A 17168-nucleotide genomic window follows, 5' to 3' on the forward strand; every position below is an offset into this window, starting at 1 on the left:
GAGAAGAAGTCGTCTGCAGAAAAGGAGGAGGAGGCAGGGCTGGAGGCAACTGCAGGAAGGCAGTCTGCAGGGCAAGCAGGAGGAGCTGTCTGCAAGTATGCAGGAGGAGCAGCAAAGAAAGGAGGAGGAGGAACAGAATAGAAAGCAGGAGGAGGAGTAGTGGGAGGAGCAGAATAGAAAGCAGGAGGAGGAGCAGTGGGAGGAGCAGAATAGAAAGCAGCAGTGGGAGGAGCAGTGAGAGGAGCAGCAGCGGGAGCAGTGGGAGAAGCAGTAGGAGGAGCAGTGGGAGAAGCAGCATTTAAGACAAAGGGGAAAGGTGGAACAGTGTCACCTGGCTGGTGGCCCTCCATGACGGTTGGTGGTGGTGGTGGTGATGCCAACAGCCGGGGTGGAGGACAGGGGAGAAGAGCCAGCTGGGGGGAGAAAAGTGAGAAAATGTCACATTATCCATTAGTAAAAAACCTATTGATAAAGAGGCTGGAACAGGACATGTAGAGAGGATTGAAGGTAGCTGTAGCAGATGCACCACAGGCTCATCATGGGAACCTCCAAGAGATGTGTTTGTTATGCAGCTGCACACTTTAGTTTCTATCTCTGATAAATACCTCACATCAGATCAATAGTCTAATTCTGTCAGACAATTACATGGTCTGATAGATATTTTTGATGGACATCTTTATTATATCTGATAGATATATCTGATAGGTATCTTTATTGATAAAAAATAAGATAAGATGTATTCGTCACATACACAATTATATGTGCAGTGAAATGTTGTTATTGTGCCTGCTTCTAGTAATAATACAATAAAAATACACAATCAAATAAATAAATAATACCATTGAAAGACACAATCAAATAAAATAAATAATACAATACAGTACAGGGATGGGGCATTTACGAAAGGGCTTCTGCTTTATAACCACTTGTGTGCTTTATACTGGTGTTTCCATGCTGCTACTTTTAGCAGTGTTGAGCACATTACTTTTAAAAAGTAATTAATTTAGTCTATAGTTACTTGTTACTTTCCCCAAAATGTAACAACTGAATCTACTACATTATAAAGTAGCCTAACTCACCCGCCATAAGCATAACCCTAACCTCCTGTTTATCTGGAACTAAACAACTCATCCTCAGCACAGGCTGAGTGATAGGATAAGATGATGGACTGAAAAAATGTGTAGGCCTACAAAACGGTGTATTAGCCTACCGTATTTAGTGATGGGACTAACGGGTGTAACGGCGCATTTTATTGTCAATAACGATAACAGCGTTAAAATGGGGGAAACAGTCACTTTTTTGTTGAGGCTACTCGTTACTGACAAAGTAGCGCATTTAGTAACGCCGTTACATTAGCTACTGTAATGCCTTTATTCCCATCACTGTGGATGAGTTGCAAATCAGAGACTGAGGGCTCAGACAGATCGCATTTCAACACACAGTCTCTGGTGAACAGGTATAATTATTATTTAATTATTCAGTCTCAGCCTCTGTTTGTTCACAGACAATTACTGTGTCAGGAATACTGTACTAATAAACCCTAACATTCAAGTTTAAATGACTCGGAAATCATCTTAATTTCAGCTTCAACAAGCAAACTGAACGGGTCCTGTGGACTGGACCTGCACGTTCTAACTGTCGTTCCATCATCTCCATGGTGACAAAACATGTAGATTTTTCTTTTTAAGCATTTTTCAAAAAAGGGCCCAGTCGCCATCTCAAATATTAAACTCTTGACAGCAATTTGTTTTAAAATGTGTAATGTTAAACGAAAATATCAACATGTTTGAGCCAATACTTCATTGTTAACACATTCCACATCTGGCCCGGGAAACAAAGGCATAAATCATCATTTTACACCAAGAAAATGTCAAGGAGGCTATCATCCAAAACTGTTCTTTCCCATGAAGCTAAATTCTATCAATGTTTTATGCTAATATCAAATAAATACATACATTTACAGCTTTTTATTATTATTATTATTATTAATACCAGAGTTGGGGGGTTGAAGAAGATTAACTGAGTCATTTAGTAGCCTATAAAATGAAAATATGTCTTACCTACAAAGCACTGAGTCCAAAACAGGTGCTGGTCGGTGGGGGGTCCGACCGGGCCTTGTTTTCCCGCAGGTGGGTCTTCTTCAATGGAGTCCTTCAATCGAAAATCTTCAGTAGAGCTGATGAGAGCTTTCTACAGGTGTCCAGAGGAGGTCTGTAGTCCGCTCAAGTCCGCAAAGGGTCAATTTGCCAACAGAGGTTTTGCGCTGGGTCAACACAGAGTCAAGTCCAAGTGCAAATGAGACACAGAACAGTTCGGTCAGACGTCAAGGTCCCGTTGCCATGGCTTCTACGGAACGTCGGCGCGTGCTTTCGTGCGTGTGCGAGATAAAGAGATACATTACATAAGGCTACATTATGACATTAGAGGTCTTCAACAGGGGGTCCGTGTGACCCCTAGGGTCCGCAGAAGTTCTGCAGGGGGGTCATGAAACCTTTGATTATACAATTTTGTTCGTTTTGTTTTTTGTTTCCACATTTATGCTTAGAATAAAAACCTCAATTTGAAAAGCTTGTAGCGTGATTAGCCTACCATTCTATTGAAAGACATTGTTGATATTGGTATTGGTCTGTTTATAAATGGCAGTGGCACGACCATGAATAGCCTACTGTATATGAACCATAGCTGAGTATTGAATCCAGGCTCTGGAACCAGCTCTCTCCATGGGTCAGAGAGACAGACACTCTAACTACATTTAAGTCCAGGCTTAAGTTAAAACCTTCCTGTATGACAGAGCTTTTAGTTAGGACTGGTTCAGGTAGCTCTGAACCATTTTATGGCTATGCTGCTATAGGCTTAGACTGCTGGGGACACATCTGGTTACATCCAGTCTCCTCTTACACATTTCGAACTGAACTTGAACTTTGCAGTTTGGCCTTGGTGCCTGCATCGCCTCCTTCCCCTGCTGTTAAACCAACCTGCCCTCCCTGATAATGAACCAGTCTGCCAACCAGTACTCCCATTAATTTGGCCTGCTCTGGTTCCTGTATATGGTCCAGCCTGTCCTCCAGAAGCTGCCTTCATCAGCACTCATTAACTGACTGATTCCATTTCCATGTCTTCCCATATTCCATGTTGTAAACTGTTTTCTTGTCTGTATACATTACAACATCTATGTCAAGTCTGCCCGTCCTGGGTGAGGGATCCCTCCTCTGTCTCTCACCCTGAGCTTTCTCATGTTTTTTTTCTTGGGAGTTTTTCCTCAGTGGTTGTGAGGGTCTAAGGGCAGAGGATGAAACCAATGTGTTTGTATTTGTGTGTCATGTGTTACCACCTTGCACTTCCTAGATTACAGTTGAGGAGTTGGTATGAAAATTATTCAGACCCATCTCATTATCTGTGCCTTTCAAACTGGATTCAGGTACACCACTAATTGATATGATGGAACAATGTACAAATACAATGAGAGAATGACGAGCTGTGATGATGTTGTGATGTGAGTTGCATCAAAGCAGCTGAGAGAAACTGGACTAGATGTTGGTGTTGCCTTCAGAACTGTCATGACATCCTATTACCATATCAGGGTCAGGGTTCCTACTCATTCAAAATTTCAAAATCCCATACTTTTTCCAGACCCTAATTTCCAGACTTATCGGTAAAAGAAATTCAAATAAATAATGACATTTGATTAATTAGATGTGTATCATGTAAATAAATTGTGAAATTTATTTTATTTTATTTATTACATTTCATTATTCTGAATTTGTATGCCATTATGTCACCAAATAATTTCCAGGAGATTATAGCTAGCGCATACACGATAATTAACCCAAATAACAAATAAGACCCAGGTAAGAATTAAAATGGATATGTTTCCATACAATAGTTTCCATTTTCCATATTTTTCCAGACCTGTAAATGTATCAAATCAAATTCCATACTTTTCCATACTTTCCATACTTGCGTAGGAACCGTGCAGGGTACAACAATAAACTGGTTTAAATCCTATCAGGAACATATTCCAGTGGTTCCAGGTCAGTTTTCTTCACAGGTTCATCAGGAGGACGGCTCTGTTCTCATGCTCATTTTAAAAAACCTCATTAGCTGATGAATCCCAGCTCTACCTCACACTAAAATCCATGGGTTAAAATCATTTGTTAGAAAGAAAAAAAAAACCCAGCTGAATATTACACAAAAGAGGAAGCTCAGACACTGATAATTTCCCCCATTTTTTATTCTCTTAATACACAAGAGAGTGAAGCACTGAGAGGGCCTCACACTGTGTCCCCTGGGAGTGAAGTGGACTGCAGTGAGTCCTCTGTAGTGGATCTTTCATCCACACTTTACAGCAGCAGCTCGGGTGGTTCGAGGGATGAACAGCAGATAATGGTTAGTCACACAGGCAAATAGTCTTTGGCTAAATGAGTGGCATTATATACAGTAAGTGAACAGGTACCATTCTGACTCATACTCACCTTTGTCCTCCTCAGCTTACAGCAGCAGCTCGGGTGGTAGAAAGAAAAACACAGGAAATAATGATTAGTGAGACAGACAAAGAAATACTCAAGTTACTAAACATTTTCACACACAGCAACACAAGTGTCTGTCTATGTCTACATCTTATAGACTGTACTATAGTCACACTCACCTTTACTGTCCATGGTGAACAGCAGCAGCTCAGGAGGCAGAGTGGGAGGAAAATAAATAATGGTTAATAAGACAGACCAGTAAACCGTTATAATGTGTGTTACAATATTAACATTCTAAACAACAACAATGATAACTAATAGTTAGTAAAACTGGAAAACATTGCATTAAGTATGACATAACACATAGTTTCTTCCTGTTTTAAATTTACAGACTCTTCTAGGTCATACTCACTTTTTGTGCCCTCAGTGGACAGCAGCAGCTCAGGAGGCAAAAGAAGAGGAAAAGAAAAATGGTTAGTGAGGCAGACTAGTAATGTTTGAATTACTACATTGAATACAAAATAAAGGCATATAGCTAGTGTGCACATTAGTTCACATTATTGTAATATATATTATATAATACTGCTGATCATATTTTCCAAGGACAGAGGCTTATACTCACTTTCTCTGTCTATGGTTCTCTGTCCATCAGCAGCTCAGGAGACAGAGGAAGAAGGGAAAAAAAAGGGTCGGTGAGAAAATAATCATAAGAACAGACATACAGAATATAAAAATAAACATGTTCTCACAATAACACAATTTGCTTCCTATGTCTATATATCATAAACTACACTATAGGTGACTTTTTCCATGTTAGAGGCTCATACTCACCTTTTCCATCCTCATAAGACAGCAGCTCTAAGAGACCAGGCTCAGCTCAGGAGGCAGAGATAAGTCATGGTTAGTGAGATGCATGATAACTAAACATGGATGTAAACATAGAGCATAGAGAAGCTTACACTTACTTTTTTCGTCCTCTGTCAGCTGGGATCTCCGGGGCTGATCCCAGCTGACCCTGGGCGAGGGGGTGTTGGGGGCTGAGAGGAGGGTAGGGGTGGGTGTGTGTGTGTGTGTGTGGCTTGCACTACTGTTGATGATGCTCAACCAACCAAAACGTACTGAGCCCCGCCAGACGCAAAGGCCAGACCCAAGAAATAAATGGTTGATCGAGCCACCATAACTAAATGTGCAAGACTACAAAAACTACAAAATAACCATTGCGTAATAAAATGTTAGGGGAATACTATACCGTAATGCTCAACCAACCAAATCCCCCTCAGGGTTGTAAAGAGTCACACTAGTGGTGCAGGCCGATGTGTGATGATACCTGCAGCAGAGAGCAGCTGATCTGAGTCGCTGTCCTCTCACGGCCTGGGCCTCTTGGCTGCAGACGCCTGGTCGTCCTCCTCCTGGGGCCTCCTGGAGGAGCGGGGTGGAACACCGAAACGCTGTTGAAGAAGATCAGAAAGGGAAAAACCCAGGGGTGGGGGAGAAAGCAGGAGCAGGAGCAGGAGCAGGAGCAGGAGCAGGAGCAGGAGCAGGAGCAGGAGCAGGAGCAGCAGCAGCAGCAGCAGCAGGAGCAGCAGCAGGAACAGCAAAAGCAGGAGTAGAAAAAGCAGGAGCAGCAGGAGCAGGAACAGCAAAGGCAGGAGCAGCAGGAGCACGAGCAGCAAAAGCAGGAGCACGAGCAGAAAAAACAGGAGCAGGAGCAGGAGGACGAGCATGAGCAGCAAAAGCACGAGCACGAGCAGAAAAAACAGGAGCACGAGTAGAAAAAACAGGAGCAGGAGGAGCAGGAGCAGCAAAAGCAGGAGCAGGAGCAGAAAAAACAGGAGCAGGAGCAGGAGGAGCACAAGCAGAAAAAACAGGAGAACGAGCAGAAAAAACAGGAGCAGGAGGAGCACGAGCAGCAAAAGCAGGAGCAAGAGCAGAAAAAACAGGAGCAGGAGGAGCACAAGCAGAAAAAACAGGAGAACGAGCAGAAAAAACAGGAACAGGAGCAGGAGGAGCACAAGCAGAAAAAACAGGAGAACGAGCAGAAAAAACAGGAGCAGGAGCAGGAGGACGAGCAATAGCAGCAGCAACAGCAGCAGCAATAGCAGCAGCAACAGCAGCAGAAGGAGCAGCAGGAGCAGGAGCAGGAGCAGGAGCAGGAGCAGGAGGCCCGAAAGAAGAGGCAACAGAACCAGCAGGCTGCAAAGCAGGAATAGTAGCAGCCTGAAGAGCAGGAGCAGGGCTCATAGCAGAGGAAGCAGGCCGAAAAGCAACAGGTGCAGCATCGCTGAGGGGAGAATCAGCAGAAGGAGAAACAGAGTTGTCTGCAGAAAAGGGGGAGGTGCTGAAAGAGCAGAAGTCGTCTGCAGGAAAGGAAGAGGAGCAGAGAGAGGAGTCGTCTGCAGAAAAGGGGGGGATGCTGAAAGAGAAGAAGTCGTCTGCAGGAAAGGAAGAGGAGCAGAGAGAGGAGTCGTCTGCAGAAAAGGAGGGGATGCTGAAAGAGGAGAAGTCGTCTGCAGGAAAGGAAGAGGAGCAGAGAGAGAAGGAGTCGTCTGCAGAAAAGGGGGGGATGCTGAAAGAGGAGAAGTCGTCTGCAGGAAAGGAGGAGGAGCAGAGAGAGAAGAAGTCGTCTGCAGAAAAGGAGGAGGAGGCAGGGCTGGAGGCAACTGCAGGAAGGCAGTCTGCAGGGCAAGCAGGAGGAGCTGTCTGCAAGTATGCAGGAGGAGCAGCAAAGAAAGGAGGAGGAGGAACAGAATAGAAAGCAGGAGGAGGAGTAGTGGGAGGAGCAGAATAGAAAGCAGCAGTGGGAGGAGCAGCAGCGGGAGCAGTGGGAGAAGCAGCATTTAAGACAAAGGGGAAAGGTGGAACAGTGTCACCTGGCTGGTGGCCCTCCATGACGGGTGTTGGTGGTGGTGGTGGTGGTGGTGATGCCAACAGCCGGGGTGGAGGACAGGGGAGAAGAGCCAGCTGGGGGGAGAAAAGTGAGAAAATGTCACATTATCCATTAGTAAAAAACCTATTGATAAAGAGGCTGGAACAGGACAGCGAGGATTGAAGGTAGCTGTAGCAGATGCACCACAGGCTCATCATGGGAACCTCCAAGAGATGTGTTTGTTATGCAGCAGCTGCACACTTTAGTTTCTATCTCTGATAAATACCTCACATCAGATCAATAGTCTAATTCTGTCAGACAATTACATGGTCTGATAGATATTTTTGATGGACATCTTTATTATATCTGATAGATATAGATATCTGATAGGTATCTTTATTGATAAAAAATAAGATAAGATGTATTCGTCACATACACAATTATATGTGCAGTGAAATGTTGTTATTATGCCTGCTTCTAGTAATAATACAATAAAAATACACAATCAAATAAATAAATAATACAATTGAAAGACACAATCAAATAAAATAAATAATACAATACAGTACAGGGATGGGGCATTTACGAAAGGCTTCTGCTTTATAACCACTTGTGTGCTTTTTACTGGTGTTTCAATGTTGCTACTTTTAGCAGTGTTGAGCACATTACTTTAAAAAAGTAATTAATTTAGTCTATAGTTACTTGTTACTTTCCCCAAAATGTAACAACTGAATTTACTACATTATAAAGTAGCCTAACTCACCCGCCATAAGCATAACCCCAACTTCCTGTTTATCTGGAACTAAACAACTCATCCTCAGCACAGGCTGAGTGATACAGTAGGATAAGATGATGGACTGAAAAAATGTGTAGGCCTACAAAACGCTGTATTAGCCTACCGTATTTAGTGATGGGACTAACGGGTGTAACGGCGCATTTTATTGTCAATAACGATAACACCGTTAAAATGGGGGAAACAGTCACTTTTTTGTTCAGGCTACTCGTTACTGACAAAGTAGCGCATTTAGTAACGCCGTTACATTAGCTACTGTAATGCCTTTATTCCCATCACTGTGGATGAGTTGCAAATCAGAGACTGAGGGCTCAGACAGATCGCATTTCAACACACAGTCTCTGGTGAACAGGTATAATTATTATTTAATTATTCAGTCTCAGCCTCTGTTTGTTCACAGACAATTACTGTGTCAGGAATACTGTACTAATAAACCCTAACATTCAAGTTTAAATGCCTCGGAAATCATCTTAATTTCAGCTTCAACAAGCAAACTGAACGGGTCCTGTGGACTGGACCTGCACGTTCTAACTGTCGTTCCATCATCTCCATGGTGACAAAACATGTAGATTTTTCTTTTTAAGCATTTTTCAAAAAAGGGCCCAGTCGCCATCTCAAATATTAAACTCTTGACAGCAATTTGTTTTAAAATGTGTAATGTTAAACGAAAATATCAACATGTTTGAGCCAATACTTCATTGTTAACACATTCCACATCTGGCCCGGGAAACAAAGGCATAAATCATCATTTTACACCAAGAAAATGTCAAGGAGGCTATCATCCAAAACTGTTCTTTCCCATGAAGCTAAATTCTATCAATGTTTTATGCTAATATCAAATAAATACATACATTTACAGCTTTTTATTATTATTATTATTATTAATACCAGAGTTGGGGGGTTGAAGAAGATTAACTGAGTCATTTAGTAGCCTATAAAATGAAAATATGTCTTACCTACAAAGCACTGAGTCCAAAACAGGTGCTGGTCGGTGGGGGGTCCGACCGGGCCTTGTTTTCCGCTGATTTAATCCGCAGGTGGGTCTTCTTCAATGGAGTCCTTCAATCGAAAATCTTCAGTAGAGCTGATGAGAGCTTTCTACAGGTGTCCAGAGGAGGTTTGTAGTCCGCTCAAGTCCGCAAAGGGTCAATTTGCCAACAGAGGTTTTGCGCTGGGTCAACACAGAGTCAAGTCCAAGTGCAAATGAGACACAGAACAGTTCGGTCAGACGTCAAGGTCCCGTTGCCATGGCTTCTACGGAACGTCGGCGCGTGCTTTCGTGCGTGTGCGAGATAAAGAGATACATTACATAAGGCTACATTATGACATTAGAGGTCTTCAACAGGGGGTCCGTGTGACCCCTAGGGTCCGCAGAAGTTCTGCAGGGGGGTCATGAAACCTTTGATTATACAATTTTGTTTGTTTTGTTTTTTGTTTCCACATTTATGCTTAGAATAAAAACGTCAATTTGAATAGCTTGTATGCGTGATTAGCCTATCATTCTATTGAAAGACATTGTTGATATTGGCATTGGTCTGTTTATAAATGGCAGTGGCACAACCATGAATAGCCTGTACAAACCTGTGTATTAATTGAATAGCTGAGTAGGCCTATTGAATCCAGGCCCTGGATTCAATACTCAGCTATGGTTCGTATCAGGGTACGTTTAAACATGGTAGGCTACTAGGCCTAGTTTAATTAACACAATTTTATTTAAAAAAAAAAAAAAAAAATTAAATGATGCCTTATCTCTCCATCAGTTTGGGGGTCCTCCTTGACATCCCTCCCATTTTAGCTTCTATTGGCTTCCTGTGACTTATAATGATCTTAAAGGAGCATTATCGCAAATACAGCAGTAATAGCATAAAATAAGCTGACATATGTAAAAGATGGGTCGGGGGGAGCCATAACTAAATTTACAAAAAAAATCGCCAACAGTATAGTGTCCGTGGGGCAAATGCAACATTTGTCTTTGTTATGATCCAAGCCGCCCGGCGCTTGCTGCGTTAAAATGCACTCGGAACTCGCAAATCAGACCTCCGAACCGGACAAATATGCAACAGTAAGTAATGTAGCAGTGTTAGGGTGCTCACAGTCACTGAATCGCTGGTAGAACACTTTGTCTCCACGTCCCTGTGTCTTTCTTCAGCTGTCCTCTCAGCGTTATTAAAGGTGTACAGAAAAGAAAATTGAAGTTGAGCCCACTTTGGGTCATAAAATGAATGTGATAACTCATCTTTCAGACGTTGTAGGCCAAACTTTGTGCAAAATTCTATTTTTGAGTAAATCCGGGATGAAAGTGTGTATTTTTTTTTTCGCATTGGATAATGCAGGCGCACGGATTATACGTCAGCCTGTACACGATTCACCAGCCACTGATATTGGATCCGTCATCCGTCATTCAAACGTCTGAGACACGCACACACACACGGAGCTCGGTCTCGCCCCAAGCTTTGAATATCCCGCCCGCTCGATAACGACCAATCAAATTCGTTTTCCTCACTCGGGTAAACTCGTGTTGCAGCTCGTGACAACTCGGCGCGACAAACAGGACAAAGGCCATTTCTGTACACCTTTAAGGAGGAGGACGTTTCAGGTGTTGTTGTCGTTGTTGTGGTTGTGCGCAACGTAGAGCTGCCGCTTCCACTAGCGAGTTTTCTTTTTCCCGCGATTGCACGTTCATTCAGCCTGGCGAGGGAGGAGGAGGGGGGAGGGAGAAGGAGGGGGGGCGGGGGGGGGGACTAAACGAGGCTGCTCTCTCTCTCTGACAGCTGCCCACTTGTTTATATCTGATAAGCTCCGCCTGGCTCCATCTAGTGGCCGAATTTTGCGATAATACTCCTTTAATGACAAAGCTCCATCTTATCTGAAAGACCTCATCCTTCCTTACTGTCCTGCCAGAGAGCACTCCGCTCCCAGAATGCAGGTCTGTTAGTGACTCCCAGTATCTCTAGAGCCTTCAGTTACCGGGCTCCTTTACTGTGGAACCACCTCTCTCCATGGGTCAGAGAGGAAGACACTCTAGCTACAGCTAAGTCCAGGCTTAAAGCAGAAGTAAGTGGTCCGGTCGTTTTCACTAATGCTGCGTTCCAGGCAGGCTTTTGAAATCGTAAATTACAGCTCCAAGTCACAACTTACGACTTTGTAGCGTTCCAGGCAACCCACTCGTGTTTTTCCGACCTGTTTTCCCGGTGAAAGTCACTATAACGGCCACTCGTAACTTCCGACCGGTGAACTCGTACCAGATCGAACTGGTACGACTTCACGGTCGGAAAAATACGAGTTTCCTTGAACGCACCATAACAGTCCTCGTCCCTACGTCGCCACATTCACGGCGTTCCTTGGCTGCACACACAGCCCTCCATGCCGTTCTCTCTCCTCATTGGATAAAAACTGTAGGATACGATAAATGTTTTCTCTTCGGCTCAGAGCAGAGCAGAGGGACTGACAGACCCGTGTTTTGGTCCAAACACTCTATGTAAGTGATTGCTGTCGGAAGATAGAACTATTTAAGACTTATATTAACACAAATATATCACTTACTTCTGCTTTAAGACCTTCCTGTATGACAGGGCTTTTAGTTAGGGCTGGTTCAGGTAGCGCTGAACCATTTTATAGCTATATGCTGCTATAGGCTTAGACTGCTGGGGGACACATCTGGTTACATGGAGCCCTCTCCTCTCCTCTTATCTTGCACATTTCGAACTGAACTTGAACTTTGTAGTTTGGCCTTGGTGCCTGCATCGCCTCCTTCCCCTGCTGTTAAACCGACCTGCCCTCCCTGATAATGAACCAGTCTGCCAACCAGTACTCTCATTAATTTGGCCTGCTCTGGTTCCTGTATGGTCCAGCCTGTCCTCCAGAAGCTGCCTTCATCAGCGCTCATTAACTCACTGATTCCATTTCCATGTCTTCCCATATTCCATGTTGTAAACTGGATACATTACAACATCTATGTCACGTCTGCCCGTCCTGGGTGAGGGATCCCTCCTCTGTCTCTCACCCTGAGCTTTCTCATGTTTTTTTCTTGGGAGTTTTTCCTCAGTGGATGTGAGGGTCTAAGGGCAGAGGATGTTGTTATGATGCTGTGTAAAGACCTTTGAGACAAACTGTTTGTAAAAAAAAAAAAAAAAAAAGGGCTATGTGACTCCTACTCAATCACTATTCCTATACTATTCAGTCACTTCATACTGTAGAGGTGCTCTGGACCAGGGGCCTCTTGACCTGTTGGGCCCCTATAGACTCTTTAGTTTTCTTTAGTTATAAATGTTTTCATTTCATCTTTCATGTGGTTCCTGTTAATGTAACATTGTAATCATTTTTAATCATTCATAATTGTAATGATGTAATTCATGTGAAAAGTAAAGCCAGAACACATTTAGATTTAAATGTACTTTAATTGATGATCACCAGGCTGTTTCCCTTTTACAATGAATCTGCAGTAATTCTAGTTTAACCAGTTAGATTTAAAGAGACAGATATTTAATATTGCGCTGAGGAAGAAAAACAGAACTAAGATTAATACAATGCAAAAAACAAAACAAAAAAAGAACAAAAAACAAAAATAGAGAGAGAGAATCAAACAGAACTACCAATACAGCGTCTTCTTAACAACATGTTAATAGGGCAAACAATAAAAGCACAGCCCAGTATTATATTACTGTAGGTCTTTTCAGTACCAGTTAAGACAATTAGCTTTTTTCAAATATACCTCTTTAAAATAGCATTGTATTTTTTATTATTATTTCCATGTTAAACAATTACATTCAGGATTATAACTAAATAAATCACATGCAGAAAGATTAGATGGACAGATGACACCATATTGTGATGAAATGATGATTCGTTTTAATGCAGATATGGTGATGAAATTAAATTGAAAGATGCACTTTTTTCATTCTGTATCTTGTCAACGATTTGTGTATTTTTCTTGGTTTGAGGAATAGTTAGCAGTTTTGATCATACTGTTACTAAAATGCTCAAATATCACAAGAAGGATAAGTTTATATCTTTCGGATTTGTTGTTTCCAGAGCAATATGTACACTCCTGTGCACAGCACACAGGCGTACGCGGAGCAGTAGTCTAATCTTGTTGATGGTTTTCGAGTCTGCATGTGTTTCAAGTCATATTCAGGAAAAGGAAAAAGTTGCAGCTGCAGTTATTACTACCGATGTGTTATATTCAATATGTTTCTTATTGGATCTTGGTTCAAAAATCAAACTTTTCTCCTCTTTCAGAACAGAACTAGAATCGAAATGACAATTTGCCAGAACAGAAAGCGATATCTGTCTGCGTTCTTAGCTCTCTTCCTTGGAATTTTTTTCTGTCTAAGCTGATGTGATTTTTCTGTTGTTGTTTTTTTGTTTAGTTTTTATGTATTTTTTTCGTCTATTGTTTTGATCCAGCAGCATTCATGTGGTAGTACCAACTCTACATTCAGAAAAATAGATCTCCTGTATAGTGCATTCGGCTTCTGTAAAGTCATACAGTTCAGTATTGAGTGATTCACAGCGTTCTGCTAATGCCTTGATCATCTATCAAGGTCAGGTATTTGGAATCTGCCAACTTAAAAACATTATTCAAAGACAGTACAACACATCAGACCATCCTCAGAATCCATACGTTTAAAAAGAGTCTTCCTGCTTTGGACACATGTTCTCACAAGTGTGTAGGTGTGAAGTGAAACAGGGAGTCGTTTTGAATGTTCACGTCGTGCCCTTCAGTTAATCAACTTCTCCTCCAGATAAGGGCCTGTGTATATATATGTGTGTGTGTGTGTGTGTGTGGGTGTGTGTGTGGGTGTGTGCTTGTGCGTACCCAGCTTTTTAATAATACAACCTACATCAAACTTCGATTCTCCCAAGTGGAAAAAAAAAAGAAGCCGTCTGCCTCTGAAGCATCAGAAGAAATGAGATGCATACTGAGGCTTACACAGTGCATAATGGACACAAGTTATGCTTAAGAAGAAAAAAAAATATTAAAACCCTCAGTGGCAACCTTGTAAATCAGCCATCTTTGATTTGAAAGTTTAAAGGCAGGCCAGGCAGAGCAAACATCATGGAGGCTAGGCTTTGGAAGATGAGGTATAAAGTAGTGCTAGTGCTAAGAGTTGAGCAAAGTGAAGAAAATGGCACTGGTCCCAGGCTAGCAGAAGGTGACAAGAGGCTCTAGCTCTCTAAAGAAAGCTCTTCCATATTTTGAAATCAGATTGAGGTAAAGAACTGGGCGAAGTTGAACTGTGCGAGCAGAGGACTCTCTCTGCTTTTCGTTGGCAAGATTCTGACAATCATCTCATCAATGGCTCAAACAAAGTCCTTTTTCGGAAATCCAAGCCTGCTCTGCTTCACCCGGCCTGGCCCGACCCCCTGGCTTCAAATGTGTCTTCAGACAAAACCAAAACAACCCAAAGAAAAAGAAAAAAAACACAACAATCTACGTTGGCAGAAATCTACAATGAACAAAAAAGAAATGAGAAAATGAATTGCAAATGTAAATCTGTTACTCTAAAGATTCAGATATAAGATGAGGAAAAAAAACTTGGCCTTGTGTAAATTCAAGGTGAGCACACCGATGAACCTCTCCCGCCTCTGGCTGTGAACAAACAGAAAGACCTTTCACTCTGCACCCACAGAAAAAACTCACTCGCTACATAACTGACATGCTGCGTTACAAAAACAGCTATTGAGGATGTGTCGTATACTCGCGCAAAACTACCTCTAAAACATTCCTACGTTATATCTGGGTCCATTACAATCATCACCATCATCATCAACATTCATGCTCATTCTGTAAATATTTCTCTTGGGATTAATATTAGATAATCGCCTCATTATTACAATGTCCTCCTTCAGTCTGGATGAACATCTTGTATATGGTTTTATTCTACAGAGAAAAGCTGTTGACTGCTGCTACACTAACTCTCTGTGTCTCAACTGCAAACAAACACTCAAACATCCACCTCAACTCTGCTCTCCCACCTCAGAAAAGTGCGTTCCTATTTGGTGCAATTCCTCGCTTATAGACATTCATCTTGGTTTGAAAGTTTTCCATAGTGGCTTTTTTTTCAAGATGTGGCATTAATGCTTAATTCGATTAGACAGGTCCAAAGTTATTTTCCAAAAGTGGCGAGTGTCCTATTTCGTGAGTATCTGGGGTGTGGCTACACTTTGTGGGTGTATACTGTATGAACTGATCGGTCCTCTGTTTCATAGTGGTGTACTTGATTGACCCTGGTTTCTGGCTCTGCTTCAAAATGTCCCTAAAATGTCCACCTCTCTCCAAAACCACAAGCTAAAGGCACATGAAAGAAGCCTCCTGTAACACACTTCATATATATATATATTTTTCTCCTGAAAAATAAGCCAAACACTACATATAAATATTGCAGTTCCAACCGGCGTGTTGTTTCCCTCTGAAGGGGGCACCAACAGACGAGCTTCCTTTGCTACATTGGTCACAGGTCACTGCTTGTTTTTTCCATCGCGTCATGGTGTTAACAGAGACAGTAAAGATGTAGCTGAACAGGAGGAAAATGACGGAAATATTAATTAGACCTTCTCAAACGCTGCATTCACGTCAGGATCAGAATTTGCTGCATCATCACAAAATATATCATTTATTTAACATAACCTCTGTATTGATATAGAAACATTTACCCTATATGTATACTGGAGTACATACAACCAACAAAGACCATGAGAGAGACTTAAAGAAGAACCATTACATCCAGCAGATATGATTATGATTAGTGTGGAAACATCATCCCTTTGCCTGGCGCCTATTGAATTCACTTGAGCATAGACAGCCAAACAGTGTAGTCACCTGTATCTACACTACGCTGCATTCCACACTTGAAGGCTGGCTAAATTAAGGATTAACCCTATGCAGTTCTCTCCGAAAGAGTCCGAGCTAAAACACAAGCATCATGCACCAGCTAAGCTGTGAAAGCTGAGAAGAAAAATTTTCAAAGTGTGGCAACTTCAGGCACCTCCTAAAACTTCACCACAAATGACAAGAAGGAACATTGCTTTCCTTTTTTTTTTCTTTCTTTTTTTCCGTATTTTTTTTTTTTTTAACATAACATCGATTTATGTCGTTATTGAGTTAATCCAAACACTGATGGTGTGTGAGCAGGATGAGTTTTTGTCGTGCACACTCGTGGAGAAGAAAGCTTCAAATGAAGAAACTGAAAAAAATCCTACTCCTCTACAAACACTGTGCATACAGGATAAAGAAACGATAAAGTCGTTTCTGGAGATAATGTAGGACATGTTTTTGGAATAGTTGATAAGAATTCCTGTTTTGGCACTTGTTTTGGCCGTTTGTACGATTTGCCTCCTGACGTTATTTCACTTCTGAATGAATTGTGATTTGAGCCACAAGAGAACTACATACATTCATCTATAGTTGAACTGTGGCACTACAGTATGTATTTTCGGACAAGGATGTCCACTGTCCAAAAGACATGAGGCAAGGACAACTTTCAGTCTGGATTATGTTATTGAAGATTTGAGTTATTACCATATCTGTTGGTGTGTTAGTGTAGACATTTAACACACAGGAGGAAACAAACATAAAGTACAATTGAACTCATGATGACCCCGTCGTCACAGAAAGCATGAACCCAGAGGTGGGACTTTGACCTCAGCTAACAGAATCTAGTGTGATGAGGGCTGCAGCAAATGTGATTGAGACCGGTACCATGAGAGAGCGAGAAGCCTTGGGAGAAGCAGAGAGTGCTGTTTGCTCCTGCTCTGTCCGTGTTGTGAGCAGATGACAGGGGGCTGGGGTGGGAGGGGGGGGTGGAGCACAGCAGGGCTCGTGAAGCTCAGAACTCGATCTTGCAGGCAGGAAAGGATTCATCCTGCATGACTACGGTGCTGCTGGAGGCCAGGACCATGATGTTCAGGTCCTGCTGCCTCTCGTGGGTCTGCTGGTACCACTCCCGGGTCACCTCCGTGTCGTGGGTCGGGATCAGAGTCACCTGATGGGGGGGACACAAAGAACATTGGACTTTTATGCAGATTCTCATTGTCTCTCCTT

General features: G+C 42.4%; 1 protein-coding gene across 1 annotated transcript in view; it reads right to left on the reverse strand.

Annotated features, from left to right (window-relative positions):
* Positions 1-16953: 16953 nt before the first annotated feature.
* LOC310987292 (uncharacterized protein) overlaps positions 16954-17168 on the reverse strand; it is a gene marked incomplete at its 3' end in the record, with an annotated part of 87704 nt that continues 87489 nt past the window's right edge. Inside the window, exon 7 of the mRNA XM_083973482.1 lies at positions 16954-17109. Within this exon, the coding sequence (XP_083829608.1) occupies positions 16954-17109 (156 nt within the window). The remainder of the gene's footprint in view (positions 17110-17168) is intronic.

The sequence above is a fragment of the Trachurus trachurus genome (genome assembly GCF_905171665.1).
Source record: "Trachurus trachurus genome assembly, chromosome: 6".
Lineage (NCBI taxonomy): Eukaryota > Metazoa > Chordata > Actinopteri > Carangiformes > Carangidae > Trachurus > Trachurus trachurus.